The sequence below is a fragment of the Semicossyphus pulcher genome, unplaced genomic scaffold (assembly GCF_022749685.1).
Source record: "Semicossyphus pulcher isolate SPU_LCO1_2020_fin unplaced genomic scaffold, fSemPul1.0.p SCAF_8, whole genome shotgun sequence".
Lineage (NCBI taxonomy): Eukaryota > Metazoa > Chordata > Actinopteri > Labriformes > Labridae > Semicossyphus > Semicossyphus pulcher.
In genome coordinates, this window is record NW_027211759.1 from 14,365,527 (window position 1) to 14,385,503 (window position 19,977).

General features: G+C 42.8%; 1 protein-coding gene across 6 annotated transcripts in view; it reads left to right on the forward strand.

Annotated features, from left to right (window-relative positions):
- tjp1b (tight junction protein 1b) overlaps positions 1-19,977 on the forward strand; it is a 56,846-nt gene that overhangs the window by 2,329 nt on the left and 34,540 nt on the right. For all 6 annotated transcript variants that reach the window (XM_069686974.1, XM_069686976.1, XM_069686978.1 and 3 more), the window contains exon 2: positions 7,064-7,205. In XM_069686974.1, coding sequence (XP_069543075.1) covers positions 7,064-7,205 — 142 coding nt within the window. The remainder of the gene's footprint in view (positions 1-7,063; positions 7,206-19,977) is intronic.

The following is a 19,977-nucleotide window of genomic DNA, read 5'->3' on the forward strand; positions in this document are numbered from 1 at the left end:
CCGTTTTGCAAAATGTATCGCTGTAGTTTGGATATTTCAATGTATTTTTTCTACCTTTAAGGCGCCAGTGCTGTCTGTTAAATCTGCATATTGTTATTACACCTGAAACTGTCAGTGTTGCCGTGATTTATAACGCTGAAAATCATGTCTGCTTTTAATTTGTTGCCAAAGTCAAAATGTTCTAATGAGACAAAGTCATGCAGAGTTTTCAAACTAATTTGCATACAGAATTCATTATCATTGACATAACTGTTAATAGATACATTTTTCTATGATGAGAGAAGACGTTTTGATAGTATACCCGTCTGGTGCTCATTTGTGTTTCTGGTATATGTCTTGCAGAAACCGTAATGTATCTATACATCATTCTTCCTATATAGAAATTGTCAATAGCACAGTAAAGTATATTTATTATAGAAAGGTGCTTAAACTTGCAAAAACACTGGTCTGGTCCTTTAAGCGTAACAATAAAAGCAAACCTTTCTCTAAATGTTAATAGAATACAACTAACATTAAGGGAGAGCATAAAGGCTGATCTGCTGCAATGAGACACAAACAGCTACAATTAAAGGTCTTATTATCATGATAGGTTATTGTGATTGTCCATAAGATACAGTGTGATTGAGACTGAGGGTCAATGTTTGTCATCCCTGTCATCTTCCTCTTGATTATTGTTGTTTAATATCATGAATGGAAATGACAAGAATAGTAGTTTGTTAGGCATCTTTCAAAGCATACTTACAAAACGCAAAAGCTAATAAAATTAATATAAAATGTATTTAATATGATGAAACTTAAAAATCTAACTAATGATGGGCGTCTGTTGAACTCAGTTGGTAGATTGCGCGCTCCATGTCTTGACCACATCGGGCCCGGGTTCGACCCCGACCCTCGGCCGTTTGGAGCATTTCATCCTCCATCTTTATTTTTCCCATGTTTCCTGTTTCTCTTCAGCTTGTAAAAAAAAAATCGTTACATAAAAGAAAAACATATGTACTCGTTAAATTACAAAACAAACAAAATAATAAAATCTGATTAAAAAGAAAAGTAAACGTGGAAAAAGATGCGCCGTAAACGATCTCATTCCGCGTCAAGGCCGTGAAAGCGAAGCCTGTGCACCTCTCATAGCTGTGTCCATCACAGTACATGTGGCAGTTGTGTTTAACTACCCTCATCGTGACTCAAGTTGCCATTCACCATTTACATGTGTGTTAATTTGAGTTATGGTTCTCCCACTCCTTTCTCGCCCTTCTCAGTTATATAGTTAAGAAAATGTGACAAAGCACACAAGAAGAAGAAGAAGTGTGAACAGATCTTTTTTAGCCACCTTATGAAAAGTGTCACCATAATGAATGTGCTGTGATGTTATTCTCTGTTCTGCACCGTGCCGTGTCCTCATTTGGCTCGTGTTTTGCACATTTCCGTGTAGCTGGAGTCCTTGTAAAACACGAAGCGTCTGCACAACTGACTGATGTGCAGCTCGCTGACATTGACAACTAAATAGCTTAACTTTGTCACCAACGCGGGCGAGCTGCAGGTCAAGTACAGCAGCACGTCTGACACCTTATAAATCACAACAAAAGATTCTTATAATGATGAATGTGAGGTGTAAACTGTGAGCCTTGGGTCGTGTAGTTCTTCTTATTTAAGCTGTAATTTCATATTCTTACAAACGCCTGACTTATGAGGAAAAATGGCCCCTGAGCTTTTTTTTCTGCACGAAAGGTTTAACCTTTTATCTAAAATATATATTGGTATCTTGATTAAAATGACCTTTAAGATCACCTCTGCTCCATACTCATTAACACTTTGAGTCTATGTGTGCAAAAATACACCAGATGCACACCAGTGGAGCTGAAACTATGATTGAAAATAAATCTATAGCTGTGAAAAGTCTTGAACCTTTCAAAATAAGAGTAATTTCTCTTTGAAATAATTGTGTTAAATCTGAAGCAATCACTTAGAGCTCTTTGTTTTTTTGTACTTCCTGCGATTAACAGTAATGGATCAAAAAATAACCGATTGATTACTTTAAAAAATTAGTAAATCCATGAAACAAAGGATTTGTAAAGGCGCTATCGCATATTTATTTGCAGTTGGCTCACAAATACATTGAGCGTACATGTATTACAGGGAGCCTAATTAAATGAGGAAAATGGTGCAAGAAATAACTCTAATCATGAAGGCATTTGAATACACTTTTCTTGGGATTAATTGGGATCCTAGTAAGGAAAGAAAAGGATCAATAAACTGATTCTACATAGCTGGAAGATGCAAAGATTCAATCACAAGGCTGCTTTTTTTTAACATAATTGCAGCGTTAATTCTGTCCCGTTTCTGCTCCGAGCTGCTTCCTGTTCTGTTGATCTCGCAGCGTGTGGCGCTGAGATTACACACCGCTCTGCCCTAACGCTTACACCATTCACCATGTGCATCCCGTTCTCCCTAAACGAGAGGAAACAAGCTCTGCCCGCCTTTGATAAAGACTGGATAGCGGCGGCAGCAGCAGCGACAGCAGCTCTCTAAATTAGGATTAGTCTTTGCAAACAGATGTTCCTCTTGCCTGCAGTCTTAAAAACCCACTCCTCCCTGCACACAAGCGAAGATTAGCATTAACCTGGCTTAATGAACTTTACACTCTGTTGCAGGCCTGCAGGGATAATACAACAGTTCATTGTTTATGTAATGTGTCCTTTTATTCCTAACATGCACCTTTTCTCTGAAACAGCAAACAAACAGACGGATAATGTGGTTAGGAGCTGGAGATAACTCACTTAGGCTGGGACTGATGCTGACTTAGACTGTGTCTTTTACAGTGTGTGTGTTTTATTATGTCTGTGTATGTGTGTGGAGCAGACACTGATCAGGATTGCTCTCCTTGTTAAGTGTTATATTAGCAGTGGCCGGCGATGGGAGGAATGAAGCGTAACATTGCCTATTGACCTGCTGATTAAGCAGTAGCCGTTATGGCTCGAACTAATCGTACCTGATGGCTCCTGAGGCTGACTGAGAGGAGAGCGGACAGAGGACCGGCATACGTGTGTTCCTCGTCCTTCCTTTGTGACTGCATCAGGCATCAGTTTGACCTTAGCTTATCTGTGAACCACATTATCACGCTCTGGTAGTGGACAGAGCGGCCCATCAGGGGGTCTGTCTTGGCATTGATCTAATTCCATTTCGCTTTGTAGTCGTCTTTTCTCACAGAGACGGAAGAATGACCAAGACTTTATCCCCAAAGAGAAGGAGACACTCACACGCCACAACAGCAAATAAACGACTGATGCTTCATATGAAATTATTATTAATCAAAATCACACATTCTCAGTTTTTATAGTGTTGTGTGAAAACAACAGAACATTATTAAAATCCTGCGCTGTCCTTTCAATGATATAATGTATAATGTAGCAATATCAAACTCAAGGTTGTGCCGTTATAGTCGATATCCGCATGGCTGGGATTATCTCCGACACAACCGTGCTGATATTGAGTACAACAGCATGACATTGAGCAGTTTTTATTATAAAACAGTAAAAAGCAACAACTAGATAATTACACTTTTTATGGAATGATTCATTCGCTCAACAACACAACAGCTGGAACGCGACTATTCCAAGCAACACATTAACATACCTACACTCTTGCTCCTTTGCTTGGGTCTACATGTTACCGCTGACCAGCTGCTTTGTGTTCTGTACATACTGTATATACCTGTGTGTTTCCATTTCTCATGCCACCAGTGAAATAATAGTGTGCTGTCAGTTGTTTTTGTGGCCTGTGCCTCCCAACACCTGAAACAAAATGATGCGCACAGTTAAACGTGCCTGTGCTGTTGTACTCTATAACAGCACTCACTGAATGCCTCCTGTCCAATCAGATTACTTGGGTGGAAATAACTGTTGTATAAAGTATTCAACCTAGCCCAGTCAAAAAGTGTTTCGGGTTTAATGTTTTTTCTCCCCTTTATGAGTGTTACTGATAGAAACATTCAGGAAAATTGCTCGCTTTCTTGCCTCGTGTCTGTCTGCTAAATAAATACTTGTAAAAGAGGCTATAACAGCTAACATTACTTTGCCCAAAGGTGAAAACATTTTGTCCTTAAAGCCAAATAAGCACATTCCATCTTGTTAGTTTAACTGTACAAAAAAAAGGTATGTTACTGCCTAGAGCAGAGGCAGGGTGAAGACAAGACTGTCAGAAGTCACAGCACCAGGCCAAGACTAAGCCTGGGACCTGACCCCCCCTTTAAAATGAAAACTTGGAGGATTTACGTGTAATGGACGCTGGATTTTAGTAGCCATTTCCCTCTGTTTCCAGTATTTGTGCTCACACGAATGCTACCTTTTATGACAGATGTAACTAAGAAGCTAATGTCCCATGTAGCTTCATATTTAGCATAAAGATATGCAAGTTGTAACCATCTTCTAACTCTCTGCAAAAAACCAACAAGACACACTGAGTTTGTGTGAGAAGTAAGAAAATAATTGCTTCTTTGGAGCTCGCATCACTTCGGGGTCACAGCCTTTGCCAAATGCTGCTCAGTCATGTGTATTTCAAAGTGTACATAAAAGCCTGATAAAAGGAAACGGAGATGTTAACATTCAATCTCACAGTTTTATACATCCTGACAATCCTCAAGCGGGCACATTATACCTGCATATTTAATGCAGAAGAAGAATTCATCACACGAGCGATGTGAAATCATTCAGCGCACGTTATATCTGAGGCGGCACAGTTGCTGGCACGATGTTACATTCTGCCTTTGTGGCCTGAAGTGTTTTGGCTGAAATCCATATTAGAATCAACATCCACGAAATGAGGCTGTGAATGCGCAGGACTGCGCCGCGCCTGCGATACAGTCCGAGCAGCTTTTCTCATTACTCATGTTTGCTGTATTGTTTATGGGAACAATCTGAGGTCGCTTGTAATCGACTGCACGTATTGCAGAATGCTTTTACCTTTTACATTTCCAGCCAGTAAGCACCTCACACCGCTGCAGGCAACTATTGAATTAATGCCGAGAGAAAGTGGAAGGTGATGTTCTCTTTCCTCCCATCTTTGTTCACTTCTTTCACTTATAATTTCCCCGGCTGAGTTTAAAACCTCGGGAGCTCCTCGGGCCTGCTGCTGAGCACACTAATGGATATCTACTGTGCCTGAGCCGCACTGTGTAGACAGGATTTTGCCTCATTGAATATTGTGTTAGGTAAATCCTCATTAAGAGTGACTGTCCTCTGTGGCACTGAGAGATAGGACTGGAGAGAGGCGAGGAGAAGAAGGCAGTTACAACAGGAGCAATTTGAACACAGTGTTCGTTCACGGGAAACAGCTTTGCTGTACTGAATTAAGCAACAAGGAAGAGGGTGAAAAGAAAATGACTGAACACATGCTGGTCACACTTTCCTAGAGCTGAGGACGTAATCTTTACACTGCTTGTTTAAATGCCAAAAGATTCTTTAGTTACAATAGTTTAAAGGACAAAAGAGCAGAAAACAACAAGTTATCTCAGGACACTTTAAAAAAGAGCAGGTCTAGACCATACTCTTTGTTCTTTTCTTCGGAGAGAGACCCAACATTAAAGAAAAATGTCCGTTTAACGGGCAGAAACCTCGAGCAGAAAAAGACTCATCTTTGAACAGCTGTCTGCCGCGACAGGATGGGCCGAGAAAGTGGGAGAGAGAGAGAGACTGACAGACAATTTGCCGTCCTTAGCCTAAGTGAGCTTAACAAACTACTAATGTAATAGATATAATGGTATCAACTACTAATAGCCTTTTAAAATGTGTGTAATCGGTAACTAATGGCTTAATTCATAGTAACTTGAGGTATTTATCAATAGTCAGTACATTACCTTATCCACAGTAGCCGGTGGTCATTAGGCCCCTGAAGCAGGCTGGATTTCTGACAGGGAAGTTAAGCTATGTACGGCTGTGGAGGGGGTCAGCTATCTACAAATAAAAAATTCTGAATATTTTTACCGCTTCAACTCGATGTCACAGCCCTCTCTTGCAGCATTACAACCACCACATTCCTGTGCATGCAGCCAAACGTTTCTGCTGCAGATCAGCTGTGTTGGTCAGAAGTGCTCAGGCTGAAATCAAACTTCATGGCGCATGCTTTTGTTTTTTAGGGGTTTGTTCTTCCAGTTATATACTGACATACAACCCTACTTTAATAGGGCTGCACCAGTCCTTTGATACCTATGAACGAAACAACACTAGAGCTACCAGCTCTCATAGCTTCTGTGCTACTGCCAAATAAAAACGAGAAGTGCCAGCCAGAGAGATTTTTCACTCCTGAAAGCTGCTCTTATGAATGGCTTCCAGCGGATCTACAAAACATGATTCAACTTGTGCCTCAGTACAAAGTGGTCCCACTACAACATATATGCTTGATATATAGGGGATATTTGTGGCTGGTCTCAAAAGGCACTGTTACCCGCTATGGATGTATTGATAATCTAAATTCTCAGCTCAGCTTCATTCATCCCTACGGAGACAATTTATTAACTTCCTGCAGGCCTGCAACACAGTGTACACAGCACATTACACAGCAATTACGCGACAAACATGGAAAACACAAAGGAAATGAGAGGCGGAGGGCTTTAATGTGGTCAGCAGGGGTCCAGCAGTGCTGCTAAAGTGTGTCATTTGTGAAGGGTAAAACATTTCCTGAGAGTATTGGTGATAGGTCAGCCAAGTGTGCCTCCTCCCCACATCCCACCATGACCCAGCTACAGTTTGGCCGCTGTCGCGCTCAGAGCTGCACAGGCCCCTCCGTGTTCAAAGCAGCAGCGTTTCCCGAGCGCCAACAAGCCCCCCTACAGGGCGGCTGTGACATTAAATCCAATTATAGATTTCTTTAAATGCCATTTTCCCCAGCAGGGGACTGTGGCCTTTTGAAAAGCAGAAACATGACCATTGGCCGTGTTCTTCCTCCTCCTCTTCTTCGCTCTTCCCTGTGGCATTTTGTCCTGCTGTGAAACAACCATGCTTGCATGTGTACTTATGCTTGTCCTGATGTAGCGCTGTTGTTTTTCTTTGTCCCTCCGTGCGTGTGACCTCAGGATTCACCCCAGCCCGACCGCCGGCTCCGTCACAGCAGCCTCCTCAGCGAGCACCGCTCAGGGCAAACCATCACTCCGCCGCATCAAGGGCCGCATTCACAGGAGCAAGAGTCTTGACAGCATTGATCTCCTCGACTCCAACGTAAGTAAAGTGACTCGGAGGCAAACACTATGCATTAATAGGCTGTATCAAGTAACCACACACTGTAATAAATAAGCAAAATGTTTGGACAGACTTGTCAGCAACCTGAGACGATACATTTGGTTATGAGTAGAAAGTCAGAATACTGATAGATTCAAAACGCTCTAAAGGATATGTTTCACTTCAGAGTTCCTGTGGGAATTACGCAGGACAATAAACAGTCTGACATTTTTCTACTGCCTCTGTATTTGACTGGTGTGTGACTGAAAGACAGCACCGAAATGTCATCATGCTTAAATGCCAATTTACAGTCCAACTTTACACCAAATCCAACACCAAGAAGTTGCACAAAGCGAGTTTGTTTTGGGTAAAAACTTTTAAAGGCCACCTCACAAAGACATGCAACATATATGAGATAGACATCTTCTGGGCCTATTGCACAAAGGATTTGCAAGCACTGCTTACAGAGAAGTCACAAATGGTGTGAGAGTCAGTGGCCTAGCACTAAATTCAGGGCCCTGTACATAGGCCTTCTCTGTGGGCCCCTCCAACCATCCACAGCTATTCAGTCTTCTGTCTTTGCTGGCTCTGCTCAGGTAAAGGCCATGTAGCCCCCTCACAGAGTCACATTACACAAAGGATCCTCTCTTTCTATTAGCAAATTATTTCTCCTCTAATCCTACAGGGCTTTTACATTCTCACACACGTGCTACCTGTACGGGGTTTCATTTGAATCATGTCTTTCTAATGTGTCCAAAATGAAATAGGAAAATAATGTTGTAAATTGCATGCTGCAAGTTTGGAGAACTGATCACAGACTCACATTAACATTTAAAGGTGATGCGGTGAAGGATTCATCTTCCTGTATGTTTTTTGAAGTAGTCCTGAAATGGTTTTGATGCACCTCCAGAAACTATACCGAAATATGAGCGACATTTGGACTATAGTAACGTGGTATCTGCATTGCTTGTTATTCCTGTGACATGTCAACATGTTTCCTTAATTGAATTTATTGTTCAAAATTTGGGGTAAATGCTTGTCCCGTTCATCTTTGTCCACTTAACATGAAGCTACAGCCAGCAGCACGTAGCTAGCTAACTTAGCAGCCAGCAGCTAGCTAACTTAGCTTAAAAACAAAACAAAAACTGGGGTTAAAAGCTGCCCACGGCCTTGTTAATCCCACACAAAATAACCAGGTGTATGAACTACATGTTGTGGTTTCATGGGAATTTTACACTTTGTTTTTTAATGATAAAAAAACGAGATATGAGATTTACATTTAGTTACATTTGGACAGACAGGCTAGCTGTTTCCCCCTGTTTCCAGTCTTTGCACTAGGCTAAGCTAAGCTAACCTGCTGCTGGACGTAGCTTCATATTGATCACACAAAGAGGCGTATGGAGCTTCTCGTAAAACTCGCAGCAAAAAAATATAACGTTTTATTTCCCAAAATGTGAAATGTTTCTTTAATGTGGGACATAAATGTGTTTACTGCAGCATTTAATTCAAGAAGGATCCTGAACTTCACCGCAATAATTATTTTTTAAACGTTGCCTAACCAGCCGTTTCTCATCTTGTCTCACATATAAAAGTTAAAAAGCATTTGAATTTATCTACTGCCATCTATAACAACCTCCATTTCTACACATGACAATATAATGTCAGACAAGCAAAAATCACTACCCAGGATTCTTTGGTTTGAGCAGCATGGTTCTATTTTACTGGCAGACACACACAAACAGGTGTCTCCATCATTAAACGCTGTAAAATGTTCCAAAACACTCCGGGGAAAACTCTTTCTTTTATTCAGTCACAGTCAATTATCTCGAAACATCTCTGGCCGAGTGTTTTTAAATCTAAAAGGCACATTAATACTCAAAGAAGTCTTTTAAATCCCTGCCTCTGATGTGCTGGAATCAAAGCGGCCACAAATTGTAGCTCACACGTGCACTTTGTTGCTACAGACGGAGCAGTAGACTGCTGGAGGGCCTCGGCCTCAGGGGAATTATATCATGATGACAGCTCAGCTATGACCTGACTGTGAATTCAGCTCAAACGCTCCATCTCATTAAAGCATATCACAAAACCACTCAGCTGGTTGAATTATTGATACAAGTGTTGGTCAGCAGGTTTAATATAGGCTTTTGAGAAGGCGCCTTTTTGATACATTTTTACATCTGCTTCTGCTGATTTAGCGGAAAAAAAGATAAAAAGTTCTTTGAATTATGATTTAGTTTATCTTTAACCCTTGTGCGGCTAAAGACTCGCAGCTTAGTGCTGCTGTGTGTCAGTCAGAGCTTTAAGCCTCTCTGACAGGCTGACGCTACAGGCATGCTAACAGCCCTGTGCGGCTGCATGCTAACATGCTCACTAGGACAATGCTAACATGCTGATGTTAAGCAGATGTAATGTTTACAGTGTTCACAGTATTAGTTGAGCATGCTAGCATGTACTAGATTACCCAGAGGCTGATGGGGATGTCATTATGTCTGCAGATATCAAACCTTTATTTAAACCAAATCGTTGACATTTCCTTCACTTACAATGATGTCGAGATACATAAAGCAAAAACCAAAGAATCTTGAGAGTCTGTAATTAATTCCACATTTAGAGCAAAAGAGTGAAAGGTGGATTTTCCACGTTCAGACTGAAGCCGGTGGACTCGAAGCATTGGACAGTTAGAAGAGCGAGTTGGGGTCCAGTGTCCAGTGCAGCATGGATGTTGAACGTCCAATTAGGGATTTACAGATGAAAAGACAAAAGTGTTTATCACGCCTTTGTGCCAGAGAGGACCACCCAACCTTGTTATGCAGAATACAATGTTGAGTGTTGTCGGGGTCTCGGTTATGAATCTAGAAGAAAAGACAATCAAGGTAATACAATTTGTCCTGAAGGTGGAATCAATGCCTGAAAAAAAAATCATTTCATCCTATAATTTCTGACACTTTTCCTTTAAATTATATTTGCCCCAGGGTGGCCCCAGGGAAGAGCAGGCATACTGTGTATGTAATGTGCACTCTCTCTTATCCCCACATTTCCTGTCTATCTTCACTGTACTATTTAATATAAGGAAGAAGGCTAAAAAATCTGATTTGTCAACCTCATGGTTGCGCTGGAAGAAAATTTAAGGGGATCACCAAATTTATAAGGACGAGAAGGCCAATGAGAGGAAAAGGGCAAAGGTCATGGAGCTGGTTGAAACGTGCAGAAACAACGGGTGGCGAGCGAGCTGCGAGCCCGTTGAGGTGGGCTGCAGAGGGTTCACAGGTCAGTCCCTCTGCAGGGCCTACAACACGCTTGGCATCACAGAGGCCAAAGGGCAGCAGAAGTTGCTTCAAGCTGGCTGTGAAGAGCTGTGGGTGGGGTAGTGCTACCTGGACACAAGCTGGGGCCTGATCAACCCCAGCTGGGTCGCCTGGGCGAGAGTGTGTGATTGTTGAAACACCTGAAACAACCCACTGACCCCAGGTAACATGTTGCAGTATCTTCTAAAAGATCCTCTTGGCAGCATGGTTGTCTGTATTAAATTTCACGGCATCAACAAGCGTTTGGATGCATTAAATATCTTACAGGAAAAAAACATAATGCTGCTGGTGTTCATAGACACAAAGCCAGGCGATCACTAAAGTCTCGTGGAGACATCTGCACAACTTTTCATGGCAATCCATCTCATAGTTGTTGAAATATTTCAGTGTGAACCACAGTGCTGCTTTTGACTTGGCCATCCCTAAAGCCATGCAGCTAGCATGTCTAAAGACACCTATAAATGACTCAGTTGAAGATTGTCATGATTTATTGAACGAAAGTCCTACATTATAAAGCAGTTACAAAATGCCCCTGCAGTCCCCTGCTAGCAAACCTGACCGCGCTGTGCTGGAGGTGGATGCTTTTAGGCCGTAATTGACAGATTAGTGGTGGCCTTGATTCTGAGCCATACACAGCAATCATAAGCCGTCATCTGAATGGAAAAGGCAGCGCAGTGTCACTGCATTCCCGTATCCTCTCCTGCCCTGTAAGTCACGGAGAGTGACTTACCACATCCAAGTCATTTGTCTTTATGGCCTGCCACTCAGAGGACGCTTCAAACGGCTGGAGAGGCCACTATCTCAGTGCAGACGGAGCGCTCAGCTCAGGGCTCCCGGCCTCTTCATGGTATATTTCTTTTGTACAGGCTGTGTGTGCACTGGAGGAAAACTTGCTGACTTGCCCAAACTCAAATGCAGCTGATGGAAGTAACGGTCCGCCTTACAGTGAGTGATGAGACTGCAGGATGCTGAGCTGAGGAGCGGTTTCCTTTGCATCCTACCGAAATAACACAACAGACACAACAGTGAGCCTCCGAGCCGGTGGGTGATCTGCAGTGGTTTCAAAACGAGGAAGATCTCGCCTGATTGGCTGCTTCAACAGAAAACTGAAGATATTAATCAACTGAGTGTATGAATTTAGGTCCATAACTATCATTGCCCATCAGCGTAGAGCTAAATAATCAATAGTAGTTAAGACTTTGTTTATATCGATTGCTTCTTTTGATTGCTTTTCTCTCTTGATAGTCAGGGGAGGACTTTGGCCCCCGGCCCACTCCCGCTGTCATTTGTGTTGGCAAGCAGCGCTCTTGTTCACAGAAAGCTTGAATCAGATTTTAGTGCTAAGGCTGCAGAAAGCACAACAGAGATGAAGAGAGGAGGAGGAGGAGGAGGGGGGGGGGAACTACAGTCTTTTTATGCAGCCGATGCCTTTGTGTATAGCAGGAGTTATTTTTCTGCCTTCTTCAACAACAGCTCGTCTCATTTCAAAGCAGCAGCGTTTACAGGATTTCTTAATGCTTTTGGGAGATGCATTAGTCCATCTGTTCGGATATTACACAAACTCTTCTTCTCTTTATTATTTACACCATGCATTGCTCAAATCCAACCACTTCGACTTTTATTTGTTGCTCTGAAAAAAAGGGAAACTTCAGGGACAGCAAATAACCTTTGCTGTGTGCGCTTTTTAATATGGATCAATGCTGAGATGATTCTGAATATGCTGCTTATTCCTCTGTGCTTTTAATATCATCTTAATGCCGGTAAAACAAATTACACTTACAAAACGTTCCTTGTATCCCTGCTGGTGCTGCGTTGATGCCAAACTGAGCCCGCTGTTTCTGTTTCATGTGTTTTTTGGGGGAAAGATCTGTTTTTAATGCAGCATTTTTCCTGCCCTCTCAGCTGTTTGGGGGAATGTAAAAGCAATGTTTGCTGCAGAGGCTATAACCAGGTGAGTTGCAGAGAAACTAAGAGTGTATCAGCAGGAGCAGGTGCCACTAAGCCAAGATGAAAAGCGCAATTAAATTAATTACTCCTTAACAGATCAGGATCAGTCACCGACCGGGCCCTGAGCTCTGCCTCGGTCAAAGTCTTAATCTCTTATTAGTTCTGCTTGCCCCGTCCCGCTTCTAAAATCTCATCCTTGGCTGCAGTCTGCCGTGGACAGAGGCGCTCCCCCCCCCCCCCCCCCCTCACTCCATCCACCACCAAAAAAAAAGCTCCGGCGTAAGCATTTATTCGCCGCTCAGTCTTGGGAAAGTGCTGCAGATGCATTTACAGAGAGAGCAACTGCAGCTGAATTAACCAATCTGCATATTCAGGGCCTGTTAGAGGGAGATTGTTCCCGTGTGATGAAGGCTTTGGAGGTGCATGAGGGTGGGAGCGGAGAGAGGCCCGACCTGAGTGAGACGCACCACAAGGAAATGGAGGGAGGGAGGGTGGGAGGGAGGCATGTGGGGGGTGGGAGCAGGAGATTTATCACGACTAACGCTGTAGGAGGCCTTATTGGAAGGAGAGAGGGGGGGCTTTGTGATTGGGGCAGCAGCTGATTTTCTCTTGGTGAGACAGGTCCGTTATGTAAGAGTATTTTTGTCCTATAGGTGATAAGCACGGGGGGGGTGGTTGGAGGTGATGGAGGGGCTGTGTGTGTGTGCGGGATGCATGTGAAGGTTGCTTGTGTGGCTGCGTGGAGGGGGGATGGCAGATGTTGGGTTTGTTTCTGGAGGCTGTGACTCAAGAGCAAGGTCTGCCTATGGGTCCTCTGATGGGACATATGGCAGGTCACTGAAGGCCCTCCGCACCGTGTGTGTGCGTGGTACCATTATGTCACACATCTTGTAGCAATATGTTGACTTTACGGCCTCTGCAGCGGCAATTTGCAACCTTTGTCACAGCTTCACGTTACATTGTTTAAAAAAAGGAACTTATATTTGGTTAATTATGCGTTTGTTACGATAAAGTGGGTGTTTTTTTTATTTAAATAGTTCAGTTTTGCTCATTCGCTGAGTAAGGATTACAAACAGCAGAGGCCTTGGTTGTCAGGGGAAGATTTGGAGAGAACGACTCGTGCTCCTGAATTGTTTTTATGGCCGGTGCTCGTGTCCCTCATCTCCAACAAATCATTTCAAGAGAGAGGACTCAAAGCCACATAAATCCCAACAACTCTATTGACTTTCCCGCATGATTTATGACGAGAGGAGAGACCTGGACAGTAAGCACCCTCAGCGGCTGACGATGAGTGAAAATGTAGCACTAAACCAACATGGCGTACAACATTTTCCGTTCCAAAAATACAGTCCGGGTCTATTAATACCGCAATAACAAGCTTTCATTATAATTCTGGCTTGTTTTCAAGGAGGGCTTCATGCTCATGTTATTCCCCCCCCCCCCCATATTTGAGCACTTGAGTGCGGGGTCATGTGAAGGACAACCAGCAGCAGGATGATGTAATGTTTGTAGGAATCAAGATGGTGGCCATGGAGGGGAAGTCAGGCATTAAGAATAAAACACAGGGAAGGTTGTCCTGAGACAACTTAATCAATCACAGGGTTTGATGTCCTCAGCTGTGGATGCTCTGGAGATTACATTGTCTGCTGATGGATTCTCCTGCAGATGAACACATGCTGCTTTTCAGGAGGAGACAGTTTGTGTGTTTCTGCTGCAGTCGAACGCCTGAAATCTGTTGTTTAATAAAACCTAATATCCAGTTATGGACAAAACATTTTTCTTGTTTCAGTGCAGCACATGCAGACTGAAAGCCTACAGCTGAAGTCTTTTACGTTTGTGTTGATTTTTTGATATGATAAAATAAGACACGATAATCTTTACCCCACATTGGGGGAAATTAACTTGTTACAACAGCTCATAAAACAGTGATAAATAGTATACACACAATAATATTAAGATAGTACCAGCAACAACAAGACATAAAGAAGTAATAATAAGAATAACAATAATAATAATGAAATAAATATAAACATTATTTACACCCTTTTACTTATATATGTAGATATAGATGGAAGAAGGTCATTTTAATACACACAGTGTTTAACGTTTTGCTATTTTTACATTGAAATTGAGGTTTGCACAGTAATACGGAGTAATACATATGCGTACATACATACATACACTCACCGGCCACTTCATTAGGTACACCTGAACAATCTAACGTAATCCACCAGCTCAGCTGTAAGATTTGCTTTGATGTTGCCTGTAATGTACAGGCTTCTTTCTAAGCTGTCATAGAGGTGTTCATTCAATGATATTTCAGCATCAAGCTCATAATCGGTGGTGGGGCTGTACTGAGCTGCGTTATGTTCAGAGGTGTTTCTAATACTCTGGCCTCCTCATGTATGTAAATAGGGAGGACAAAAAATTTACTTTAACTCCGGCCTCAGTGAAAAACATGATTGAATTTACACACGTCTGACTCTCAGCAAAACAAAAGCCAACACAAACTAAACTTCATAAAAGCAGACTCCATGGCAGTGCTGTTGTGTTAAAGTGCATTACATTGTGGTGTACCTAATGAAGTGGCCGGTGAGTTTACAGACGCGTACTTATACATACACACCCATACATATATAGACTGAGAGGGTACATAGTTGTTGTGACGCTGGTGTATGTATGTACAAGGTTGTATCTGTAACTGCAGAGGGATGAGTGTGAGGTAGCATGTGTGTATTATGTGGGGACGATCCTGCACAGGAACATTTCTACTTCGATTAACCTAAATTCTGCTTCAATTCAGCGTGTAAATGTCAGCAAATGTCTTAATAAACTCTAGAAAATTGTAGATTAAATGCCGATTATTGTCGGATTAATAGTGAAAAACTAAAGTCAGTCAGTTTACAAAGATATAAGACTGAGAAATGCAAGAAAATACAAACATTTGAGAAGCTGATTCCAGCAAGTAATCGTCTATTTCTGCGTAAAAGGTGATTTTCACAGTCTAAATAGCTGATTTCGTTACTGTTGATGAACCAATGCCGTGATTGATTCACTGTTTCAGCTCTACTGTTGTTTTAGCAATAATAACGGCCTAATGCATAGGCAGTATGCTTCATTCACTGATAGCTGAAATCAGGCAACATGCACATGTATGAAAGTCTATTATCAGTGTCAAACACACAGCACTGGTCCAAATCAGCAGGGGTTTTATGCAACAAATCTAAAGCCAAGATTCCCCTGTTGTGTTTGAGAATGAATGAGAGAAAGCCGTGTGTGTAAGTTTGGTGTATCTCGCCCTGATTGTCTTCTGTGTCCGTGTTTGCGTGTGTGTGTGTTACACAGCCTGCCGTGTTGCTGGACATGTAGGATGTGTGCTGATGCCCAGGGAGGCACCATATGCTGTTTAGACTCAGGAGCATCCCATCACGGCGGACCCGTGGGTGAACAACGGCAGCTCCTTCTTGTGTCTCCCTCCATCAGCTCACACGTGCATCATCAGCCAGCAGGGGCTGCAATCACGCACATCCACTCTCCTCACGCTTGTTTTCACGCCACCGTGAATAAATTGTTTCATATAGATTTTTTTTGCTCTTGCGAGGCTCAAGATGGTCGTGCTGAAGGCAGATGAATAGTGTTCAGCTGACGTCCTGCAGAGGGCAGAGTTTTACTACCTATATGTGGAAAACACTGAGGAACATCCATGTTTGCATGGCTGACGCAAGAGAGGGAGGAGGGGTTGGATGTGCAGTTGGGACGTTGGGCTTTAGAGGAGTGTTTAGCTCTCATTATGCTTTTTTAGATACATTTAAGGACTTTAAACAGTGGGCATTGCAGCCACTAGAATGGGAAGAGCTGTTGAGGATGAGGTGCATTGATGGTTGGTGGAGTCAAGAAGGCAAACTGTGCAACCCTCGCATCATCTGATGTTTTGCACAGGGTGAACACGTGCACTCTTTCCTCTGTTAAAAGGAAATGATGTGTTTTTATAATTCACCTTTCTCGGAGTCATCAATTACTCATCCTGTAGTTGTGATGAAATTAATTTCCAGTTGAATTGAGAGGCGGTGCGGATTAATAATATTGTCTCTTGTCTTTCCGCAGTGCGGTAAGCTACCCCTGGGTCATTTTTCTCCCTTTTTCTCGCCTGTCTCTCTTACCCCCATCACCTGCCCTCCACAATACCCCTCCGGTCTGGTCCGAGGGGAGCACCTGATCCCGCACCACGCAGGCCTCTCTAATTGCTTCACTCTCATCCTGAGCGAGGTGGCTCTCATGGGGGAAAAGCCCTGAATAGACAACCTCTTATGAATCCGAACTCATTTAAAGGTCCGCTTGATGGAAAATAAAGAAAAGGAGACACTTTATTAGTGATTTAATTGGTAGTTCACCTCAGAGGTCACCCTTTGTGTATGGTGATTCCACCGGTGTTTTATATCATGTGTTTCTGGACAGCACTGTGGGCTTTAGATTAGTGAGTCTCCCTTGGCTGAGCCACAAAGTATTTCTTCTTAATTAAAACAGATAATTAATCTTGCGGTAATTTCCAGCTGTCTGTGAAATCACTCTCAGATTGATCAGGACCCTTTTTTAAAGATTTTCCCTCAAAGGAATTCAGCGTCATGATCGGCTCTGCAATCTATGACCTGGTGTTTGAAAAACAAAAAATAATTCAACTCACCACTCGGCCGCGGGTCCTCTCCGTCTCGTGCATTCCACATTAACTGATTGGAAGAGTTCATCTTTATTAGCATCAGGGCTCGCCGCCTCCTGGGATAAACATACTTAGGTGATTGCTTCTTTGCAACTGTACATGATGCTGTAGTTAGATCCAGAGAGGATTTGGATGTCGGTGTCCTCTCGTCACATGATCCGCAGGGCCGGGGGGGGGGGATGTGAGGTCATCTGGTGTCACCTGATACGTCTGAGCTCTCAGCTGCTGGTGGGAAAAAAATGAGATGAAGATTAAAGGTTCATTTGGGGGAATCTTAACGTACAGTGGGTTCTGTTGGTATCCTGGGAATTTATGAATCAGTAAATCCAGTTTGGTGCTCTACAATCACATCCTGCATGCTTACACTTTCAGATGGTGCTTTTGACTAGATTTGTTGTTGTGAAATAACTTAATACTATATAATAGGACATACCGACCTTACAAGCAGGAGGGTTTTGTTTTTGTTCCTTAAAAGACAAGTGTGCCAAAAAGTATTTATTGCAACTGTTGCAACATTTTGGCGCAATGCAATAATGTGCATTTCTGCATGCTTAGATATTTCATGTGTACACATATATGTTTGAATTTGAATGCAAAATGTATTTCCTTGCACCTTTCCTGCTGCAGCCAGTGCAACACAAAAATGAAAACAAGCATCTTCTAAAAGCCAGTTCATGACAAAGGTTTTATAAATATATTAAAACAACCACTTGAACTTAAAGGTAGAATCAAGTATTCCTCTGCAAACTCTCGTGTTCGATTGCTCTTGTCTGCCCTGTGAAAGCTGCAAGAGCAAAACTCACTGCATTATCATCGCCCACATATCTACCTTTATTCTAAAGCTGCATCTAAGTGTTGCACTCCAGATAAAAGATGAGATATTTCTCCCTCTCTGAGACAGGTGCTACAATCACATACTGTAAATTCAGCTGCTAATAAGCTGCACAGAGATCAGGAGGCTGCAGCCAAACTGTGCCTCCTCCATGTTACAGCTGCGCTTTACTGCCGCGCATCCCCAACTCCGCTTCCTCGAGGTCACACCTCGTCCTTCCATAAAGCACCTTTTGATAAGTGTCTTTTTAACTGCTGACTTTACAAGATATCTCATGCTCCCTGGATCATGCAACCCCGTGTCTTCCTCTGAGCTCTGACTGTGCTGCACCTTGTAATCGGGAGCTTTTATTATGAAACCTCGTGTAAGGAATTTTCTGTCCTGAACTAATGGCTTGGCTGTCAAGTCGAGTGTGCTGCTTCCTCATGCTAGAGGTCAGAGATACTGACAGAGGACGACACAGAAATCACAGAAATACAAGCCTCTGTACAGTAGCCAGCTCGCTCCATTATGAGATTACACTGATGTACTCCAATTTGTAAAAACCAAAGACTTGATAACAAGATAAGAAGCACAAAGTTTCGTGTTTCATCTCGCAGCTTTTGGCAACACCGTGTCACATAATATCGTCTTTTCTCTCACCCAGCTATTGGACAAATGCATTTATTCCCCCCTGCTGCAGTGCTATGTTTAACGTCTGTCATGTCACTTGATAGCTGCAGTCATTAAAGCTCATAGATAGCCACGCCAACCTTTGCTTAGTCGGCTGTTTTCCTGACCTGTACAGCTGAGAGGTGACTCGCTCGCCGTAAGGGGCAGTGCACTCTAAAAGCCGACCTGCTGTGAATTTCTAATTTGCCTTTCCACTCGTGTGATTTGTTCCCGCAGTCATACTCTGCTTTTGGATCCTGTCTGTGCGTCTAAATGTGCTGATGGGAGAGAGGGGGCTGCATAATTCTGTTGCACGGCATGTGAAACTCCCTCTGTGCTGCCGGAGCCAGCGATGCAAACACTGTCGAAGCATTAACAGAGGGTATTTCAAGGGCTTCAACAAAGATACATTAAGCAGCATAAACTCACATCAAAGCCTGTTTAATCAGATGCAGACTGTAAGAAAAGTTTACATTCATGCACTTCCAGAGGGGTTTCAGAGCTTAATTGCATTTTTCTGCTCCAGTACTCCGGCTAATACTGTAATGCATGATAACTAATGGTGACAATTGCATCATCTAATCATAATGACATATATTACCCTGTCATACTGTCAAATGTTTGCTGCTTTCAATGGACTGTGCAGGAGCAGGTCACAGATTTGCTTTTTTGTGGAGTTTCCCTTCCCCGTATTTTCTCGACTGCTATTCATCATATTTTGTTTTTCCACAGGATACATATGACCGCCCGTGTTTATCTAATTCTTATGACCTTGGCCAACTCACATTCTTCTATTCAAGATGCCCCCTCCTCCTCCTCCTCCTCCTCGTCTCCTCTCCTTCCGATCCTCCAATGGAATCTGCGGCGAGTCTCCTTACGTCAGCAACATTGCAGGACCTCTGTGCTCCTCCGGCATTACATTCTGCCCCTATCTCCTCCTGCGCTCATTAGTGCCAGAGGTAGAGGTGACAAGAACGGTCACACAATCTAGAAGAGATAAAACACACAACAGAAGCTGCTGCAGAGAAATGATGCACTTGCGGGGAAAAAGCCAGCACGAAAACTTGGAGTGCATGCGATAGAGTCTTAAGAGTGGTGGTTTGGTGCAGTGCACAATTTACATTCTACTGTATATTGATTAAATCTGTATACCCCATGGGAAGGAGTATTGAGCATCGTGACTGTAGGGTGGATTTTAGTTCTATCCTCTGCATTTTAAATGGCTTTATGCAGCATGTCATTACTACTTAAGGAGCCGACCTCAGCTTTCCCCGTGAAGAGTTTGTTTGCTGTAGTTAAAAGTGATATCCACTTAGATTTTTT